This window comes from Passer montanus, unplaced genomic scaffold (genome assembly GCF_014805655.1).
Source record: "Passer montanus isolate IOZ18808 unplaced genomic scaffold, ASM1480565v1 scaffold12, whole genome shotgun sequence".
Lineage (NCBI taxonomy): Eukaryota > Metazoa > Chordata > Aves > Passeriformes > Passeridae > Passer > Passer montanus.
Genome location: NW_024358722.1, coordinates 11,703,272 through 11,722,373, shown reverse-complemented (window position 1 = coordinate 11,722,373; position 19,102 = coordinate 11,703,272). Strand labels below are relative to the sequence as shown.

The 19,102-nt window shown below is 38.1% G+C and overlaps 1 protein-coding gene across 3 annotated transcripts in view; it reads right to left on the bottom strand.

The window, feature by feature from the left end:
- The window catches only part of HHAT (hedgehog acyltransferase), a 194,963-nt gene that overhangs the window by 54,827 nt on the left and 121,034 nt on the right, over window positions 1-19,102 (bottom strand). For all 3 annotated transcript variants that reach the window (XM_039697798.1, XM_039697797.1, XM_039697799.1), the window contains exon 11: window positions 5,279-5,423. In XM_039697798.1, coding sequence (XP_039553732.1) covers window positions 5,279-5,423 — 145 coding nt within the window. The remainder of the gene's footprint in view (window positions 1-5,278; window positions 5,424-19,102) is intronic.

The following is a 19,102-nucleotide window of genomic DNA, read 5'->3' as shown; positions in this document are numbered from 1 at the left end:
CCAGACAATCATTCTGTACCCCTGCAGTGAATCACTCCTAACTGAGGGTGAAATTCACTCTTTCCTGGATGTCTACTAAAGGACACCTTCTCAAAGGTTGGGTGTTCAATCTAATCTAAACTAGGCTGCACAAAATGCCCCTGAACACAGTGAAGAGTGACAGTGCATCTCATCCCATGCTAAGACAGATGTATGTGGGCTGAACTGCCCTCCAGAGAGGCACTCCTCACAATTTGGCAAGGTAAATTGGATAGCTAAAGTACTGGTTTACAGTTGAGTTAAATCACGGCTGTCCAATTTTCAGACAGCTGTTCAAAGTAAAATACACCTGAAATGCACTGTGTGCTTTCCTCATTGATCTGGACTCTGTTCCTTGTAAACCAGAAAAAGACCAGGAAGAATTTTAGACTTTTGTCACCCAATACACTTATGTCCTCTCCGATCCATGCTTGATAAAATATTTCAGTCTCTTAACCAAAAGCACTGCACAGTGCTGGTTGCAGGAGTGAGCCCTTCCAAAGAGAACCCTTCTTGTTGGAGCATCTCATTTTGAAGCGAAGCATTACTTGATTATGGAGAATACAGGATTAAAAATGGTTTGTTATGTAGAAGATATTTCTCCTACTTTCTTACTAGACATTTGTGACATTGTCTCTCATGAGAAAATTCTTACAAAAGAAAGATCAAAGTAAATGCTTGCTATAGGAACTTTTTTCTTTGCAAATAACAGGGCCAAATTACATTTTAGAAACAAGCACTAAGGCTGGTCTGAACAGAAAGAACAGAGAGAATTTTCAGAACAAAATGTAGAACAAATATTCATACACATAAGACACACAGACCTCTGCTCTCATAATTTTGACACCAGTGATTTTGATGATGCACAAAATTCTTTTTAAAGCCAGACAAATTTAACCTATTTTTCACAAGAAGAAACAAATACTAAAGAATACATGCTCAGATATCAACTCCCCTTGTTTGTGGCATGGGAACTGTGGAAAGCACTGCCAAAGCACTTCAAAGCAGTTCAAGTATCAGACAAATAAGAATCCCAGGAAACTTAATCTAAATCCTGTTCTAAAATGCAATTCACAAATCTTTGATAACAAAGGTATCCCACTTGCATGGTTCTCATTGAACTGACTGTGCTGGCCCTGAGATTTAATTGCTTTCATATCCATATCTTTTCTTCCCCACTCTCTGAAAACTGTAAAGATTTTTGACAATACTCAGTCTTTGCAAAAGAACAGAGTAAATCCTCTCCAGTAACCAAAGAGAAAGACTAGAAGTGCATTTCACACACCTTAAGCTTCAGTAAAACTTTCTTTTAAGAGCATGTTGGTTTAAATTTGCATCACTGTCACATACATGCTAGCAGGTAGCTACTCCTCAGTATTCTGTTTTTCAGTATTATACAACAGAACTGCTAATTTCTAACTATGAAGTGCTGTAGGCTGGGCATTTAGAGCCTTACAATACTGATATTCTGAGGTTCATTTACTTGCTAGACCTGAAAATGCCACACACAACTTCTTATATTGCACCTAAACCTGCAGATCTGATTTCTGCTCTGAGATGCATTTTATTGCTGGACTTTAGCATATATGTTCTTGTCTACTTTTTAGTGATCTACAAATGCCAATTACGTTTACAAACTGTGAAGCACACATCTGTTCTCCTATTTTTTTCCTACCTGTACACGTACAGATCTTTATAGACACAATTCTGTGGGATTTGAACAAAGTAAAGGAATCAACTACTCTTTGCAGCCAATAGTGCACAGGTGGGAGGTTCTGCTTCCACATCTCTCTATTCCTGACCTCAGAGGGATTTTATGTGACACTAGTACTGAAGAAAATTCTGCCACCTCAGTCAACAAATCTCAAGTCCTGCTGGCAGGTTCCTGAGAATGTAGAGATGTCCTCCCAGTGGAAATGTTCTACTCTCTGGTTTTAGAGTGATGCAAAACCTGCTTAGCTTTCCTAAGCCAAGGTAAATCTCAAAGAGATCAAAAAGCTTTGAAATAGAGAATATTATTTCTAATATTTTAACCTGAAATTTACAGAATATCTTCTTTCTTCTTAACCAAAGCTAACAAGTATTGATTGAAAGCAACTAGATACATATTTAGCAGATCTCAGTAATGTACTGGACATTTTAACATTGCATTATCTACCAAGTGAAATGACTCAGATTTGGGTATTACATAAAAAAGAGCTCTGGGGGTCCTTTGCCAGATTTCTAGACTATTCTCCAGAAGTCAATGACAGAATATCAACATCTTTCTAATCAAAGCTCGCCAGAATCATAATGCACAAAAAAAATCTTAATTCTTGGGAACTTTATATTGCTTGCATCATCAGAAATGAAGTGCAAATATAAAAACCCAAACAAATACCCTTCTGCCTCACAGAACACCCACCCACCACCACCATCCTTAGTTCTAACAAGTCAAGCATATCCCCACTGAATTTTTAATCAAGGTGGAGACAAAATCTTGAGTTCAAGCCAAGTAACTAGATCATCTCATCTGTTCTTGGGCTGACAAAGGAATGATCAAAGAGTAAATATTTGTAGTGTTTAGTTTAGTCTATAAGTATTGATGAGTTGGATTCACCAGAACAGTGCAGACTACAAACAAATTTATTTAACTTTAGTTTTTAGCATTGCACACTCCAAACATAGATTTTTGTTGTCTCTCTTACAGACCAGCACCTAAATTCAGTTGAAACTGAATACCAAGTTTTGAACAGTTCTTCTGGATTTGACCGGCCTTCAATCCTAGAATCATTGAATATCTTGGGTTGGAAGGGACCCTAAAAACCACCCAGGTCCAGCCCCCTGCCATGGGCAGGGACTTCTCCCACTACACCAGGTTGCTCAGAGATCCATCTGGCCTGACTTTGGACACTTCCAGGGATGGGGCATCCACAACTTCTCTGACCAACCTGTTCCAGTGCCTTCTGTACAGGGAAGAATTTCTTCCCAGTACCTAATCTAAACTTACCCTCTTTCAGTTTGAAGCCATTCCCCCTTGTCCTGTCACTACAGCTTCTTGTAAAATGTCCCTTTCCATCCTTCTTGTAGTCTCCCTTCAGGTATTGGAAGGCTGCAGTTAGGGCACCCTGAAGCCTTCTCTTCTCCAGGCTGAACAATCCCAACTCTCTCAGCCTTTCCTCACTGGAGAGGTGCTCCATCCTTCTACTCATTTTTGCTTCAACAGGTCCATGTCCTCCCTGTGCTGGGGACCCCAGAGCTGGACACAGCACTGCAGGAGGGGTCTCACCACAGGGGAACAGAGAGGCAGAATCCCCTTCCTTGGCCTGCTGCCCAGGCTCCTTTTGATGTAGCCCAAAACACATTTGGCTTTCTGGGCTGCCAGTGAACATTGCTGGGTCACGTCCAGCTTTTAATCCACCAGCACCCCCAAGTCTCTCACTGCAGAGCTGCTCTTGGTCTGTTCATCCCCCAGCCTGCAGTGATAGCAGAGTTCACCCCATTTGTTCCACAGTAAGAAAACCACAATGGATCAGGTGTGTAGATGCAATAAAATTTTCGTGGATGTTTCAGTTTGGGAGTTGTCAGAACAACAATGCAGTTAAACAACATACTCACAGGCATCTGAGTGATCAAATAATAGAGGCATACAAAGCTCTCAAAGCTAAACACTGAGATTTCTACTAGTGGAGTATGAGCTGGGCTAAGCAAAAGCTTTCATGTTCTGAAAATAAAGTTAATTTGATTAAAACATCATGGAAACAAAGATGCAAATGACTAAACTGATTTCTTATTCCTTTCTTAGATGACTGGTACCTAATCCTTAAGTAACTCTATGTATTCAAGTGCAGGAGAAATAGAGCAAAGAATTAGCCCCCCCAAGAAAAAAAAAAAAAACAAACCTAGAAAAACAATCAATAATTGATTGATTCTGTTTGAATTAAATATTGTTATACTTGATAAAACATTGTCCTTCATCAGTTGCAAACCCCTACACAACCACTAGCCCTTCTAACAAGGAAGGCATACTTTCTTGATATATATTCTCATATAATATATAGATTGCATTAGGGAATTAATTTGTATGGAGCTGTAAGCCTGAGATAGACAACTTCACTAATCCTTTTTTTTCTTTTAATAATTAAGAAGAGATGTTCAAATTTACTTTCAACTTTTTCTTTCAGCTTATTTTCTACTATTAGCCAACTAATTCTAAGGAAACAATTTAAGAGAAAACAAAAAACAAAGCCTTTCAAAAAAAAGAAAACAAGTATTTTATGCTTTAAAGAGCAAAATCTAGTACTCCCTCTTTGCTGCTCAGTATTAACATAAAGCTTCACTATACTTCATGGTAAAAATGTTCCTTTCTTCAAGCTCTTTGAATGGTTTTTCTCCTTTAGTTCAGAAGATAAATTGTTCCACTCATATACATAACTCACTCTTTAAGAGTTTCACTACTTTGAGATGCTTAAGTAGGATCTTGGAACTCCAGAGCTGATTTCTAAGCCATTGAAAGGAACAAGAGGAGAAAACACTGCCATAGACAGTGGTGGTCTTTTTAAGAGAACACTGCTAGGCACAGAAGCCTATTAGTACTTCCCTCTTGAGGAAGAAATATTCCTCTACAAGATCTTAATTTGACTGGCAGCAGTAAGAACGTAAAAAGAAAACTGGTCCTACTTACACTGACCTCTAGCAAAACACTTAAAGCTCGCTCTGTCTCCTGAGTCAGCTCAGAACACGTCCCATACTGCTTATTCAGCAGCACCACAGGCTGACACTGTCACCCAAGTTCCCCTGTCCCCACACTTGTCCTCAATAGTCAGCAGGTCCCCAGCCTGAAGTCACATTCACTACAAAAAACCAGCCATTAATGCTTGCTCAGTTATGCTGTATTATGCAGATCTTACCCACTAACCATCCACAGAATCTATGGGGTTGGCTTTAGTACACCTATCCTTAGTGATGTGTGTGAAATGCAGAGTGGGGAAAAAATTCAACTTGGTAACTTGTCACACATTTATTACTTGATCTTCAGTGATTTCTCTTTGTCAGAGAAGCCTGACAGCCCTCCTTCTAGGCTTGAATGGGAAAAAAAGCAATGTTTCTTTGTAGTCATGCAGCCTGCAGATTTATTTGAATTTTCTCATATTTTTGATAGTTTTGATCTGAAAAAAATTAACTCCCAGTTAGTGCACTGAGAGGAAAAACCTGGCTCAGCCCACCCAAGGTAACAATTGGAACATTCTGTTATCTAGAAAGCACATAAAAATAAACTTGCCTTCCATAAAGATCCTGTTCCAGTAGATTTTTCCAACTTGATTTCCTCCAAGAAATATTAGATTTGATAAAATCAGCATTGAAGTGCTAACAGATGCTAGGACAGCATGAAGTCGACGACGAAATCTTGGCGAGAAGAAACGTTCCTGAGGGGCAAAACAAAAGGTGCACATGAAGTTAATAATCCCTGCAAATTTTCAAGCAGCATTAGAAAAAGACATTGCCATTACAACAAACAACTTTTAGACAGAAGTTCACATCCTTATGGAACAGATCCCAAAGGTTTCTTAAATATCTAACAGAACCTCTCACCAATGCCATTCAAATTGGAGTAAGGCTTCCTGATTAAAAGCAGTCTTGAATCATAGTTATGGCTGGAAGTGACCACTGGAGGTTACTTAGAAAGATCAAAGCAGGGTCAGCTAGAGAAGGCTGCTCAGGTCTGTATCTGTTTGGGTTTTGAATACCCCCAGTGAAGAAGACTGCCAAACCTTGCTGGGCAACTACTCACAATAAAAGTGATTTTTTTGTGTTTAAATGTATTTTTATGTTTAAATTGAATTTCAGTCTGTGCCCCCTGCCTTTTGTCCTGCCCCAGTGAAGAAGACTGCCAAACCTTGCTGGGCAACTACTCACAATAAAAGTGATTTTTTTTGTGTTTAAATGTATTTTTTATGTTTAAATTGGATTTCAGTCTGTGCCCCCTGCCATTTGTCCTGTCACTGAATACCACTTAGAAAAGCCTGTAGTTGGGTATTTATACATATGGATAATATTCCCCCGAGCCTTCTCTCCTCCGGGCTGAACAGTCCCAGATCCCTCAGCTTCTACTCTTACAGCAGAGGTTTCAGTCCCTTTACTATCAGTCCTTTGGCTGGACTCACTCCAGCATGTCCATGTCCCTGGTGTGAGGAGCCCAGAATGGGACACAGTTGTATACATTCAGTGGATTAATTCTTATTTTACAAAACATGCTCCTTGATGTATTTTTGCTGACAGATGTGAACAGTAGCAATGTTCTAGGGTGGGTGATACTTCCAGTAGGATCCAATATAGAGTAAAACATTTCAGTAGACAGCAAACAGCATCAAACAACTTCAGAAGTCATTAATCCTCTGGCTGATTTAATAAGACAACACTGAAAGATTCTAGAATCAGATTAGATCTGGTTATAGTAATGATTCTTAACAAATTACTCTTAACAATAGATACCTCTAAAAAAAGCTTCACATATACAGGCAATCTCAAATTTTCTTTTCAGTGCAAATGTTACTGCTCATGTTCAAGAAGTGTAATTATCCAGATTTTGGTACTTTTGTCCTAATGATACCAATAAAGGAGGTCTCTCTCTACCATATACTAGTTTACATTTTTGTGAATCTGTATTTTGCATTTTCACCTGAGGTGTGAGTGCAGCATGGAGACTGCAAGAAGATGGCAAAAGAAGGATGAGGGAGTTTTAGCTTCCTCCATTATTCAGTTGGTAGAGGAAAATTTAAAGAACATTTACAGCACTTCACCAAGAAATATTGTCTCATTACGGCACAAGGAAAAACATCCTGTACATTATGGCCCCAGGCTGAAAGTCTCTGTACATAGTGCTTGAATTTACAAAACAGTGAATGCTTTGTGTGAAGTGATGACCATTTTCCAGGGCATGGAAAATAAGGGAAGTATCGGGGACTGCTCAGCCTTCATCTCCTAAATGGTGATGTTGCAGAAAGCAAAGTCTTGTGACTGCAGCACCAAAAAACAAAACAAAACAAAAAAAAGAAGAACAAAAAAAGCGGTAATTAATCTTTAATAGCTACAGGCAGACCAAAATTCATGCTCAGATACCTGAAACAACATAAACACATGATCAAAACACACCAAAAAATACATTTCTAGACAATTAAATTGCTCCTTCTGTAAGCATCAAAACAAATGTTTCAAGTGCTAGATTATAAAGAGATAAATCTTCAAATAAATGACAGTAACAGGCATCGAAATACAATTTCAACATATTACTGCAAAGTAATCTCTGGGAAATTGAACGTTACCCTTGGTCAGAACTATATCTAGTATATGAGTCAGTCTGAGTCAGCACAAAAATGAGGACAGATAAGGTTTGAGGATGGTGCTCTGTATCAGTCAGTATGTACAATAGAGCAACAGCCAATCTTCCACACAATGCTATGAAAAATAGTCATGTATGAAAACAGAGACTGAGATTTTTCTGTGCAAATTCTGGATGAAAACTAGGGCATGATAGGAAGAGGTAGAGAATATAAAAATTATATAAATATTCACAGACACAGACAATTGAGTTAGTGAAAGAATTTTTTCCCTTTCTAGTACTTCACATCTCCAAAGCTATCCAAGGACTTCCAATGCCTTCTCCTTCTGTATGCACACACATAGAGGACAGCTTAAGTTTGTCTCTCCCTGAAAGGCTTAGTTTGAATGTATGGTCCCACACATGAAAAACATATGTCTTTTCAGAACGTGGAAGTGTAGGCACACAGAGAAAACATTTCAAATCTTGCTATGAAATCCATGTTAACAAAAAAGTTTAAATAAGGACAAGTTATGATCATGGTAGCTCGAATTAAGCTACAGCTCAAATAGGGCATTTTCTATCATCAGATCTACCTTTCACTCTCCCTTTGTCTATCAAACTTACTTGTCAACTCTTAGGAAAACCAGTTTTAATTGAGAAAGGTAAAAATCCTCTGCTAAACAATAGAAAGAATTAGACATGGGCAACCCATCAGACAGTTGGTGCTTAACTGCATTTTCCATCAAGGTAATGATCAGACTTGTTAAGTTTCTAAAGTTTGCCTGTTTTACAACCCAAAGCAATACAACTAAAACAATATAAATAACTAAAAAAGCTCTGCTACCTTTTTTGTTTTAATAAATAGAGTTACTAAAAAAATAAACTGTCATATATAGTACATCACCTTTTACAGAAGTGCTGCACATTAAACAAGGCAAGTTAAATGTAGTATAGACCATAAAAGCCCTTAGCCATTTATAAGGTATAAAGGAACAGTTTATGACAGACACAGTTTAGACAAGCACTGAATCTTCAATGGGTTTTGCTGTAGCTAATTTCCATTAGCTTGGCTAGTCATTGATCTAAAAAGCAGTAAACATTTTCCTGACAGTCTTTGATGTCAATGCAGATTTTACTCAGCTGCTATAAGAGTAAAAAAGAAAACTTTCCTTAAACATCTCAAGACATCTAGAAGAAGCTAACTGGGAAAGTACCCGAGCAGGTAGTGTGCTCAATTTAATATATTAAAAGCATTATTTAGCAATGAAAAAGAAATTACATTGGTCTAGATAACCCATAACAATAATTTTAATTAAATATTTCCAAGCTTGTAAATTTTGAGAATGTACAGCAAACTGTTTACATCAAAGCAAACTTAAAAAAACTTTCTACAGCCACAACTCTTCATGATGCCATTTAATGCTTTTAACAATATGCTCTATTACAGCAATATAAACAATTGCTATGGATTTGTGGTGTTTCTCTGGATTTTACTGTTGTCTGTTTCTCTCTCATCTTTCTTGTTGGAAATACAGCCAGAAGATAGAATGGCAATCTTGTGTTAAATTACAATGAAACCATGGCTGCCAGGCTGAAACCCTGGCATCCCTCCTCAATGCTCCATCTTATAATCTCACATCTTCCCCCACCTCCCCCACACATTTGAAATAAATGGACTGTAGCACTTAAACAACACACCAAAAAAAACCCCCAAAAACCAAAAACACCCCAACAACAAAAAAAAACAACACACACACACAAACCCCCCCCAAAAACAAAAAACCAAAAAAACCCCACCAACAACAACAAAAAACAACACACACACACAAAACCCCCCCCAAAAAACAAAAAAAGAAAAAACAAAACAAAACAAAAAAAACCAAAAAAACCCCCAAAACCAAAACCAAACCATATTATCATGATAGCCCAAACACATGCAGCATGACATAGAAGGTGGCTTGTAAAACACTGGCCCAAGCAACCTTTCCTGCAACTGAATGGAGTTCGGGTTGTTATTCTAAACCCATTGCTGCTATACATGAAGATCAGCCTCAGACATTTTTGAAAGATGTTGGAAAAAACTTCCCTCTGCACATTGTTTGGTCTAGCAAAACTGGCTGCCATCAGAGCTCTCCCAACACTGCAGTGTTTGCAGCCATCTTACAGAAATAAATGGTAGTATGATGTAGAAGGGTACCTTGACAAGCAAATCTTATGAGTTTGAGAGTGGAGGAGGAAGACAGGCGTGAAAAGAAATTGCATGGTCCAAACATTTCCATTCCTAAATCCATTTCCACTTACATGTCACATTTAGCCTCTAAGAGAAAACCAAGCCAGAGATGGGAAACTTGTATAATGGTTGCCTCTCGAGAAAGCTGATGAAGGACAACACACAACAGAACAGATCATTTAGGTGAGAATTAAGAGTTAAGGTAAAGGACACAGTGGAATTTTGAGTTAGAGAGAAAATACTTATTTAATTTGCTATGCAAGTTTATTACACCACTCTGAGCACAAAATACACAAACATGGAAGGAGAAGGGGCTTCAGGCAGCAGAGCAGAATTTAAAGGAACTTCTCTCTAGTGTCACTTAGAGGTACGGTCAGTAAATTTGCATTTTTACAGGACTGTTCACAAAGATACACTGAATGGCACGGAAAGATCAAATTGAGGGTACAGGTAAATGCATTTATTTCTCGAGCTAGCCGACAACAGAGAAAACGCTGTGGGGGAAGACTGACCAAGATAAGTAATCCATTCTTCCAGATGGAAACTTGTAGTGACAGGACAAGTCACATGTAGTGACAGGACAAGAGAGAGTGGCTTCAAACAGAAAGAGCATAGCTTTAGATTAGGTATTAGACAAACATTCTTTGCTGTAAGGGTGGTGAGGAACTGGTTGCCCAGAGAACCTGTGGATGGCCCGTCCGTGGCAGTGTTCAAGGCCAGGCTGGATGGATCTCTGAGCAGCCTGCTCTAGTATAAAGTGTCCCTGTCCATGGTAGAGGGTTGGAACTAGATGATCTTTGAGGTCCCTGCCAACTCAAACTAGTCTATAATTCTATGAAGTTGAGGAGATACCTAAGACTGAATTCTGTACAGCAGTCAAAAGTAGGCAGTCCTCTACACAATATCACACTGAAGTTTTTTACAGAAATAAATCCTTCAGTATTTTATCAGGGAAGCAAGCCAACATTTTCCTATATCCACCATTCTTAAACTTTTTCTAGCAAAAATGGTGGCATCATGGTGATTTGGAATATCCCAAAGGCTCGTCATTGACAGAGTTGCCAAATCCAGCTGCAGTGGCTTGTTCTGGGAGCAGGTCCGAAGCAGCACACTGGGTTAGGGAGGGCTCAGGAACAGGGGCACATGTTTTCCACCATGCTGCAAACCCAGCTTGATGACACAGTGACAAGTGGCAGGCAGACTCCCCTGACAGACATTAGCTGGTAACTTCTTGGCAAACACTCATAAGAGGGAAAACATCTATGTGTGCTGCATTTGCAAAACATCTCATTTAAAGAGCTGTTCTGGGACAGATTAAAGAAAACTTCTCCGTAGAGTCAGTGACGTTATCGAGCTTGCTTATACTGAAAATACTTTAACAAGTCCCATATAAAGGAATTAAATTTCCTGCAATTTAAGCAAGAGTCTATCTTCATGAGTAAAACAGAGATTCACAACATTTATATCTTTATGAACTACCCATCCAGAGAATTGACGATCCAAGCACATGGTAAAACAAGAGCATGTGATAAAATTGGAGAAGCAGCTGAATTATCTCTTATGTGAACATATGCACTGTGGAAGAAGACTGTCAGATACTATGACCAGAGTGACATGAAACATACTTGATACTACAAACTGCAAAACTAGAGATTACATTATTCTATTTTCATCTGCCTTCATTTTTTAATGATCAAGATAACCTAGAACAACTTTTGGAAGAGATTTCTTCTTTTAAAAGCATACAATATTTCATTACTATCAGTTCTACAGACTTCATTCTCTCCCACTCAAACCTATCAGCCAAATAAGATATAGAAACTGCACTATTTATTGTGTTGAGGAAATAGAGCAAATTAACTACCATGAAAATAACACCTATTCCTGCATTATCTTTCATTGCCTCTCCTAGTGTATGAGAAGTGTGCTTCCTAGAATTCCATTCTTTCCATTTCCTCAACGTTTTTATTAGACAAACAATGCTTAAAATCTGATGCAAGGTTGACTCATCTTTATGTCACAAAACCAAAATTAAACATTCCTTGCAATAGTCTGTTATTTCGGGTTTACAAGGACTTTTAGGGGGAGAGGATGGACAGGTAAAATGTTTGTGAGTAAAGCTGCCCCAGTACAGAAGGGGTACAGGGGTGTTTTCATGCATATCAGCAAAGAGCTTAGAAAAAGCCTCAAAGTTCTTTTTACTAGTGCAATTTTCTGAGCTTCAGTTTTCACCCTCCACTGTACTCCAACTAAAGGATTAAGCCCCTCTCACAACTTTCATACTTATTGACAGAAGGGATACCACCCAGTCAATCTTAAAGGTGCCAGCCCTCCTCAAGAGCTTTCTTTAAGAAAATGTCCTCAGGTAGATGACAAGCCAACTTTCAAAGGCCCTGAACCCCAGGAACTGCCACATTAACACAAGAGCAAACACCCCAATACATATCCTGAATCTGGGTCATCCGCAATGCAGCCATTTGCCAAAAATAACAGGACAGCAAAAAAACAGGAGCATGGGTGAAAAGCTGCAAGAGAGCGAGGAGCAGATGGGACAGTGGGAAGGGAGGCAACACATCCTGACTAACAGTTACCGGCTATTTTATCTATCTGCAGTTCGGCACACTGAAAATGGAGGGCAGGGTGTGACTGAGCAGCTGGGGGAGCAGATGGGACGGAGGAAAGGCTGAAAATTGTGACAAAGCTCTGCCAAACAGAATGTCAATTTATTTAATTTTTAAAGTGAGCAATAGAAATAAAGATGGGTTGGGTCCAAGCAATGGAGCATCTTATGTTTGTTAATACACATTGTCAGTGGGCAATGGGGTCATCGCGACAGATGCGTGTTTGGGAGACTGCAGAAACAAAGGGAGGGACTACCCGTGCTCATTGATGATAACACAAGTTATGCTTGAAGATCAACAGGAGCCCGGAAAAGGCAGCTCATGAGAGGCTGACATCTCAATATAGTACATATTCCTGCACTCAGAAGCTGAGGGACAGATGTTCAACAGAGTAAGAGTAGAGACTGTAGCATAGAACAGAAGAGCAACAAAAATAAAGAATTCTGGTTGAACACATGTACAAAATATTAATTTATGAAATCATGTAAAAGAAATTGTGGAATTCCCAGGGCTGCAACGTACCAAGATAAGAACAGGCCTGCAAGAGGAAAGCAAACAAGATGTGCTACCAGATCTTACCCACCAATAACTTCCACACTAACTAGAAGAACAAATTTACTTTCTCATCAACATACATAGTATCCTTCAGTAATCATGGCAATCACTCCTGTTTGTTCTGTTCTTCACCTAACTCTAATCCAGAAACACCCCCTTTACTTCAGTTTGCTTCATTTTTCTGGCATTTCATTTTGCTTGCAGCTTTTCCCTCCCTTCTACCCAACGTGAACCGTGGCTTGAGGTCATATCCCATTTCTTTTCAAATAATATACTTTCCTTGCAAAGCAAAGGTAAAAATTAGCTCCTGGAAGGTTCACACATGAAAGCAGGAACTGACAGCATTTTTCCAAGAGACAGGATGATGCAAACAACCTGTAATTCCCTACATAACTCCTACAAAAAGAGGACCACACAATTAAAATCAAGCAGCTGTCAGTTAAGATCTATTTTCACAAATAGAACTTGATTCTGAATTTAGGAATAAATGCTATATATAGTATTTGAGAAGATACTCATCTTCTCTATTGATGTCTTACTAAACATGCACTCAACAAAACGCTGTCTTGCACTAGCACCATTTCATTTTTAGACTTTCCAAGAGATCTACATTTATAGCATCTCTCAGCAAACAGCCAACTCCCCCTTCTGTTTGAAGAAAGCCTCCTACCAGCTCGTATGTATCCACTACACTTACAGAAGCATGTGTGAAAGCTTGACATACACACAAGTAAATTTCTGTACTTCTACATTTAACTCTTCACTCTCAAAGAACCTGCCCATTTATTCTTTTTTAAGTGGCAGTTTGTGAAAAGTACAAAATGAACAGCACTGAAATGCACCGTCCTCTTCTCTGTTTTATGTTTAAAGCAGGGAATTTAGCCAAGTAATAGCAGTGTACATATTCCTGTAAATGTGTCTCAGTTCTCACTGATCGAGAGATTTGTGCTCTCTTCTCTGTGTCTAGGTACTTGACATCCCTGTTTTTGTTCTTTAGGTTCTCATTCTGCCCATGCTGATTCTCTCAGTTCCCTCATCCACACTTTAACATTTTTACCTTTTAAATTGTAATCCAGTTCGGAAGGGATCCAACTTCACCAATCATTAGTGCTGAGTTTTATGACTGTTAGCAAATAAATAATACACAGTAATAATCCCTGTGGAGACATTTGACAAACACTCTCAGCAAATAAAGACCACTCTTTCCCTGTAGCAATGTTCTGTAGCTCAAGTCAGAGCAGGAAGAACAGAGTGCAACCACTCCTCAGGACTTTAACTTGTTTTTCTGTAATTGCTGACATCTATAGCCTGGACTAATTTTTGAGGCAAACCACAGAGGGAGGCTGCATTCATGCAACAGTAACAAAGAAGCACATAACCAACATCATTCTGCCTTGTTTTCACACTGTAGCATGATTTAGTTGCTTTTCAAACAGCTTTAATGACCTAGCACCAGAAAATTGACCAAGGTCTCCAAAATGGAAGAGGAAGTAAATAATGCTGGTAGGTGGGATACATGGTTTTTGGGGGTTTTTTTATGACAATGAAGCAGCTATGCCAGGGGCTTCCCAGCTGACATTGCTGTCTGGAGCAGAGCAGTAATCATATCAGAGAAATCACAACGGTTTCTCCACTTCTGGCATAAAAAATAGTATTTCTTGCAAAGACTAGACCAAAAAAAGCCTCAAAATATAGAAAACAATACAATATTATCTCTAAATTATTTCTGCAGTCATTTTTGTCATCCACCACACAAAATTCTGTATTCCATTGCATATGCTTGTCCCTCTACTACATTTTCAGTTTTTGTTACTGGGTTTAAGATGAGAAGATCCCTCAGCAAAGAAAACCAGTGCCACAATGTAAGTGTGTGACTGTGTGAGCACATTCTAGCAGGGCACTCAAAAGGTTATGGGATTTACTTCCATTAAGACAAATGAAACTTTACCACAGAAGGGTGCAGAAGACAGAAGAAAATAAAATCAAGCAAAAGCAGAAACATGGCAAGAATTGCTCGACTCAGAACTATTGTTAGCAAAACTAGAAGTCCTAGACTGACTAGGATGCATCAGGCAACCCGTATTTACCTTTGATGATCATTCAGCATCTCAGTACAAAAGAGCACCTTGATTCAGCTTGCTGCTTCTACATACCAAAGACCAGTAGTCACAAATCTGCCCTGACTAATGTTCACAAATAGAAGAACAAGTTTCCATCTATTTTGAGTCAGAGCATGTCTACTCTGGGTAGCAACGATTTCTGGTTAGAGCAATGATATGGCTGAACTCAAGGTCAGGGTGGGCAGTACGGAGTGAGTGGCAAGCCTCTTCCCTTAGTCTGGGTTTTGACATTATGGTTGGTACCTAGTCTCAAAAACCAATTCTGCATTAGAGAATAAGAGTCTGATTAAGGGAATTTGTTCATTCTTAGAAAGTGAAGCAACAAACTCAAACACTATTCTACAGCAAGTACATAAAGATGTTATAAAGAAAGTACCATTGGTAATGCTTGTCACTTAACCAAATCACCATGCTGCAATAAAAAGATTTAAGAATTATACAAAACTATTGGAAAAAAGAAAAGGCCAGACTGGCTTGACAATAGCATACAAGAGATATAAGTACTTTTTCCACCAAATGAAGTAAGAGGAAGATCAAAGCCCAGTGCATGCTGAAGAACAGCTGTTAGGGTCTTTATTTGTTGCAGAGATCTTATTAAAGATTTAATCTTCCAAGGTGGTCAACAAACATACCTCCCTTGAATGACTTCATAATGTTTAGTCAGAACTTGTCTCTAATGAAGAAGGAAACTTCACTTGTCGTGTGGCAGTTTAAAGTGAGTTTACTTGCGAAAAGATTGAGAGGAAGTAATTCCTAATTTTTCAATGTCTATAGGACACATACATTGAATATGTATATGGTTGTGAAATACACAGGCACTTCCACCTTGGTGAGGCTGAATGTGTGCCTGAGTAATTAATGCAGCAGAACCCAACTGGCTTCTTTGTTTCACTGCTCTTAAATACAGAGGTTCAGTCTGCTACCCCACACTTTATGCACATTTACAAGTGGGAGGTTCCAAGCAGTTGAGCTCCTCCCCTTCTATTCCCTTTCCTTAGCTTTTGTCTCTTACACTGTATTGCTTTGGGTGCTTTTCAGATTCCTCTCCATGAGTCAAAGCATCTATCAATAAAATAACCCAAGGAAGTAGAGCTTTCTGCAGGCATAAAGAGCTAGATCAGCAGAGCAAAGATCCCAGCAGGAAGGCATGAGGAGGAGGAAGGAGAAATTAAACCTTTCCCCCCTCAACAGCAATGAGCTTTTAGATCAGCATAATTCCCTGTGGAACAAGAGCCCAGAGGTCAGGCTAACCAGTCAGAACCTTTCCATGCTCCACATCAGCTGTCTGCAGGATCACTGTACAATGCATAACTTATTACGAACAAATGTAGACATTTTAATGCATATAGCAGAACAAACAGGGCAAACAAAATTAAGCCGAGGGAAAAAAAAACCAAAACAGACAAAAAACACCTCACCCCACCCAAACTATGGAAATCATCTAAAATTCTGCTCTCTGGAAAGCTGAAGATAGTAGTTGTCATTGACCTGATCTTTGGTGCACAAAATAATGGTGATCTTTAACTACAGAGACAAATGTATGGAGTTCATTCCTCTGGGGAAAATAATAATCTAACGTACTAACGAAGTCTAATCTAAACCACTAAGAAAAATATGGACATCATATAAAATGCTTCCCCTTTTGCAAAGGGAGACTGGGTAGGAAATGACAGCATATTGAAATGGACATCATTAGTGCACGTCATTGCAGCCATAAATGAAAATGTAGAAATCAAAATATTCTATACTTCAAAAAAACAAAACACTTACAAGAATAGTAAAAATTTAAAATATGCCATATGTAAAAGTAGTTGGTTTCCCAAAATGAATTGCTTATGGTGTATTTAGTTTCATACCAAATAAATCTAAAAATAATATCTTAAACTAGAAATTCATCATAGTATGATTTTGAGAAGAGAGATCTTTATGGCTCAATTTAAAAAATCTTACTAGACTGAATGACATGTTTTCACTTAACTGAAGAACTAAAAAGATAAATGTTGCTATTTCAATTTAGATTAAAACATTAATTTTATCAATCTGCCAGTTTCACTCCCTTTGCTACCTCTTCCTTTTGGATAATCTTCAAATATTTCTTCTTCAAAAATCCATTGATTTAAAGGTGTTGCCAGCTACTCTAAGGTTTAACTCATTCTAAATCTATTTTTATATCAAGATCTAATTTTTTTATAGATCTGTTTTTCTATAGATCATTTTCCTTAAGGAAAGAGAAGGAAAAACTTCAAATCACTGGGAGAATGTTAGCCATTAGCATTTTCTTTCATAAATCAGACACATTATTTATTAAAAGTCTATACCAATTGTCATTGATTTCAAATGAGTTACTACTCGAGTCTCTTCGTCCGTAAGAAATTAATATAAAAACAGTGAAGCAAAGCACTACCTTGCTCAGATCTAAATATCACCTGAAAAAGTAAGAAAAAAAAGATCTGACAAAAACACAATGAAACTTCTCCCATTTAATATAAAGTTCCCAGATTTACCCTATCTTAGGAAGCCTAGGATTTATTGTTGTTTTATATATAACATTTTGCTGAAAAGAAAATGTTAATTAATTCAGCTCTAATTTACTGAGAACTAACAAGTAATCAATAAGGAAAAAAAGACATGGAGATAACTTCTCACAGCACAACTTACTGAAACACTAAGGTGCAGAAGAGTGTAAGCTGAAAAGGATGTAAGAAAGATCATCAGCTCTTCTAGAGCTGAACACAGGAAACCAGCCACTGGTTTAAAACCAGTTCAAATTAAAAGTTTCAGAACCAATTTTTGGGGTCGGGGAATTTACTGTTTTCAGTACATATTTGTTTATATGTTGATTTTACTTCTCACAAATAATGACAGCGCTGCTTTGTTTGTTCTAGCTCAATATGCCTGAGATAATATTTTAAACCAGTCAGACTGCTACAAAAGTGTGATTTCCCCATATTGTTTCCTGCTGGTTTCAAGCATTGGGACTGAAACTACCCTAAAATCTGCATAAATATAGGTGATATACACATATATATATTTAGTTAGCACAAGGATTCAGGGAAAGATGAGAGCTGAATATGCTCCATTTTGATTTTTAATTTTCCCTTTGCAAGCGAATTGAAACAATATTGAGTGAGGAAAAAAAAAAGGAGGCAGTATTGATACCATTTTTGGTACTCTTAGTGGTCAATTCAAACTTAAAAACAGAGCAAAATTAAAATTAAACTAACTTATATCTCTAGATTTTTTTTTTTTTTTACAAAGCACCTCCTACTCAACTGAATTATACATCTCAACTTTAAGCATAATATATGAGGAGGTTTGCTGAACAGAATGGGTTAAAAAAAGCATAAACCTGTGCTCTGTATTTTTTCAAAAACTCATCTGCTATTCTGAAGACAAAAATAGACTTTCCTTTGCAAAAATAGCTCTCAAGAGCCAACACAGCAACTGAGTGAAGCACAAGAATGCAAAGGATTTTGGCTTGTCAACAGACGAAATTTAACTGAAAAACCCATCCCCCAGAAGAGGGTCTTCAACACCACAGTGATTAGACTTGCAGCACACCCCTCACCAAGACAGGATAACAGGAATGTTTCCAAGAAACAGATTAAAAGGGGAAAGAGGAAATTTATACAGGGTACTAGGAAATTTTCAGTTTCTTTCAAATGTGGTACATCTCAGAAAATGTCATATCACTCCACCCTTTGATATGGACAATGAAAAGTCCAACTGCTCATCTGCCCCCCAGTATCAGCATTCAAGAAGAAAATGGGAGTTAGTTAGAACAGTGAGGAGAGAGCAGTAATGAGTGTTTTGTAGTTCATGTTCTTGTAGAGCAACCTTCAAGGCAGAGGGCAAATCATAACTTGGCCATAGCTGCAGCGATCTGCCTCCTGTACTAATGTAGATGCCAAAATTACACATATAAAAAATTCTGGCTTCAGATGTATTTCAAGAAAAGATATGAAAGGGTCTTCTCAAGAAGGTCTACAACCATATTTCCAAATAGAAATGAGAAACAAAGGAGACTGGATAGGCCTTTAAAAACGAGGGATGAAAACAAGGTGGAGGAAAGGGGTAAAATGCACTTGGCTGGGGATTTAATTTATACAAAAATAACCCTACTGCCAGCATCAGTTAACTATAATTAGAACTATGTGTTAGAAGTTAATCCAACATATATAACCCCACCTTTATATCATTATCATTATCATTATAATTTCTATGACATTTAAGAACTTAATTCCCTAGGAGTTTTATT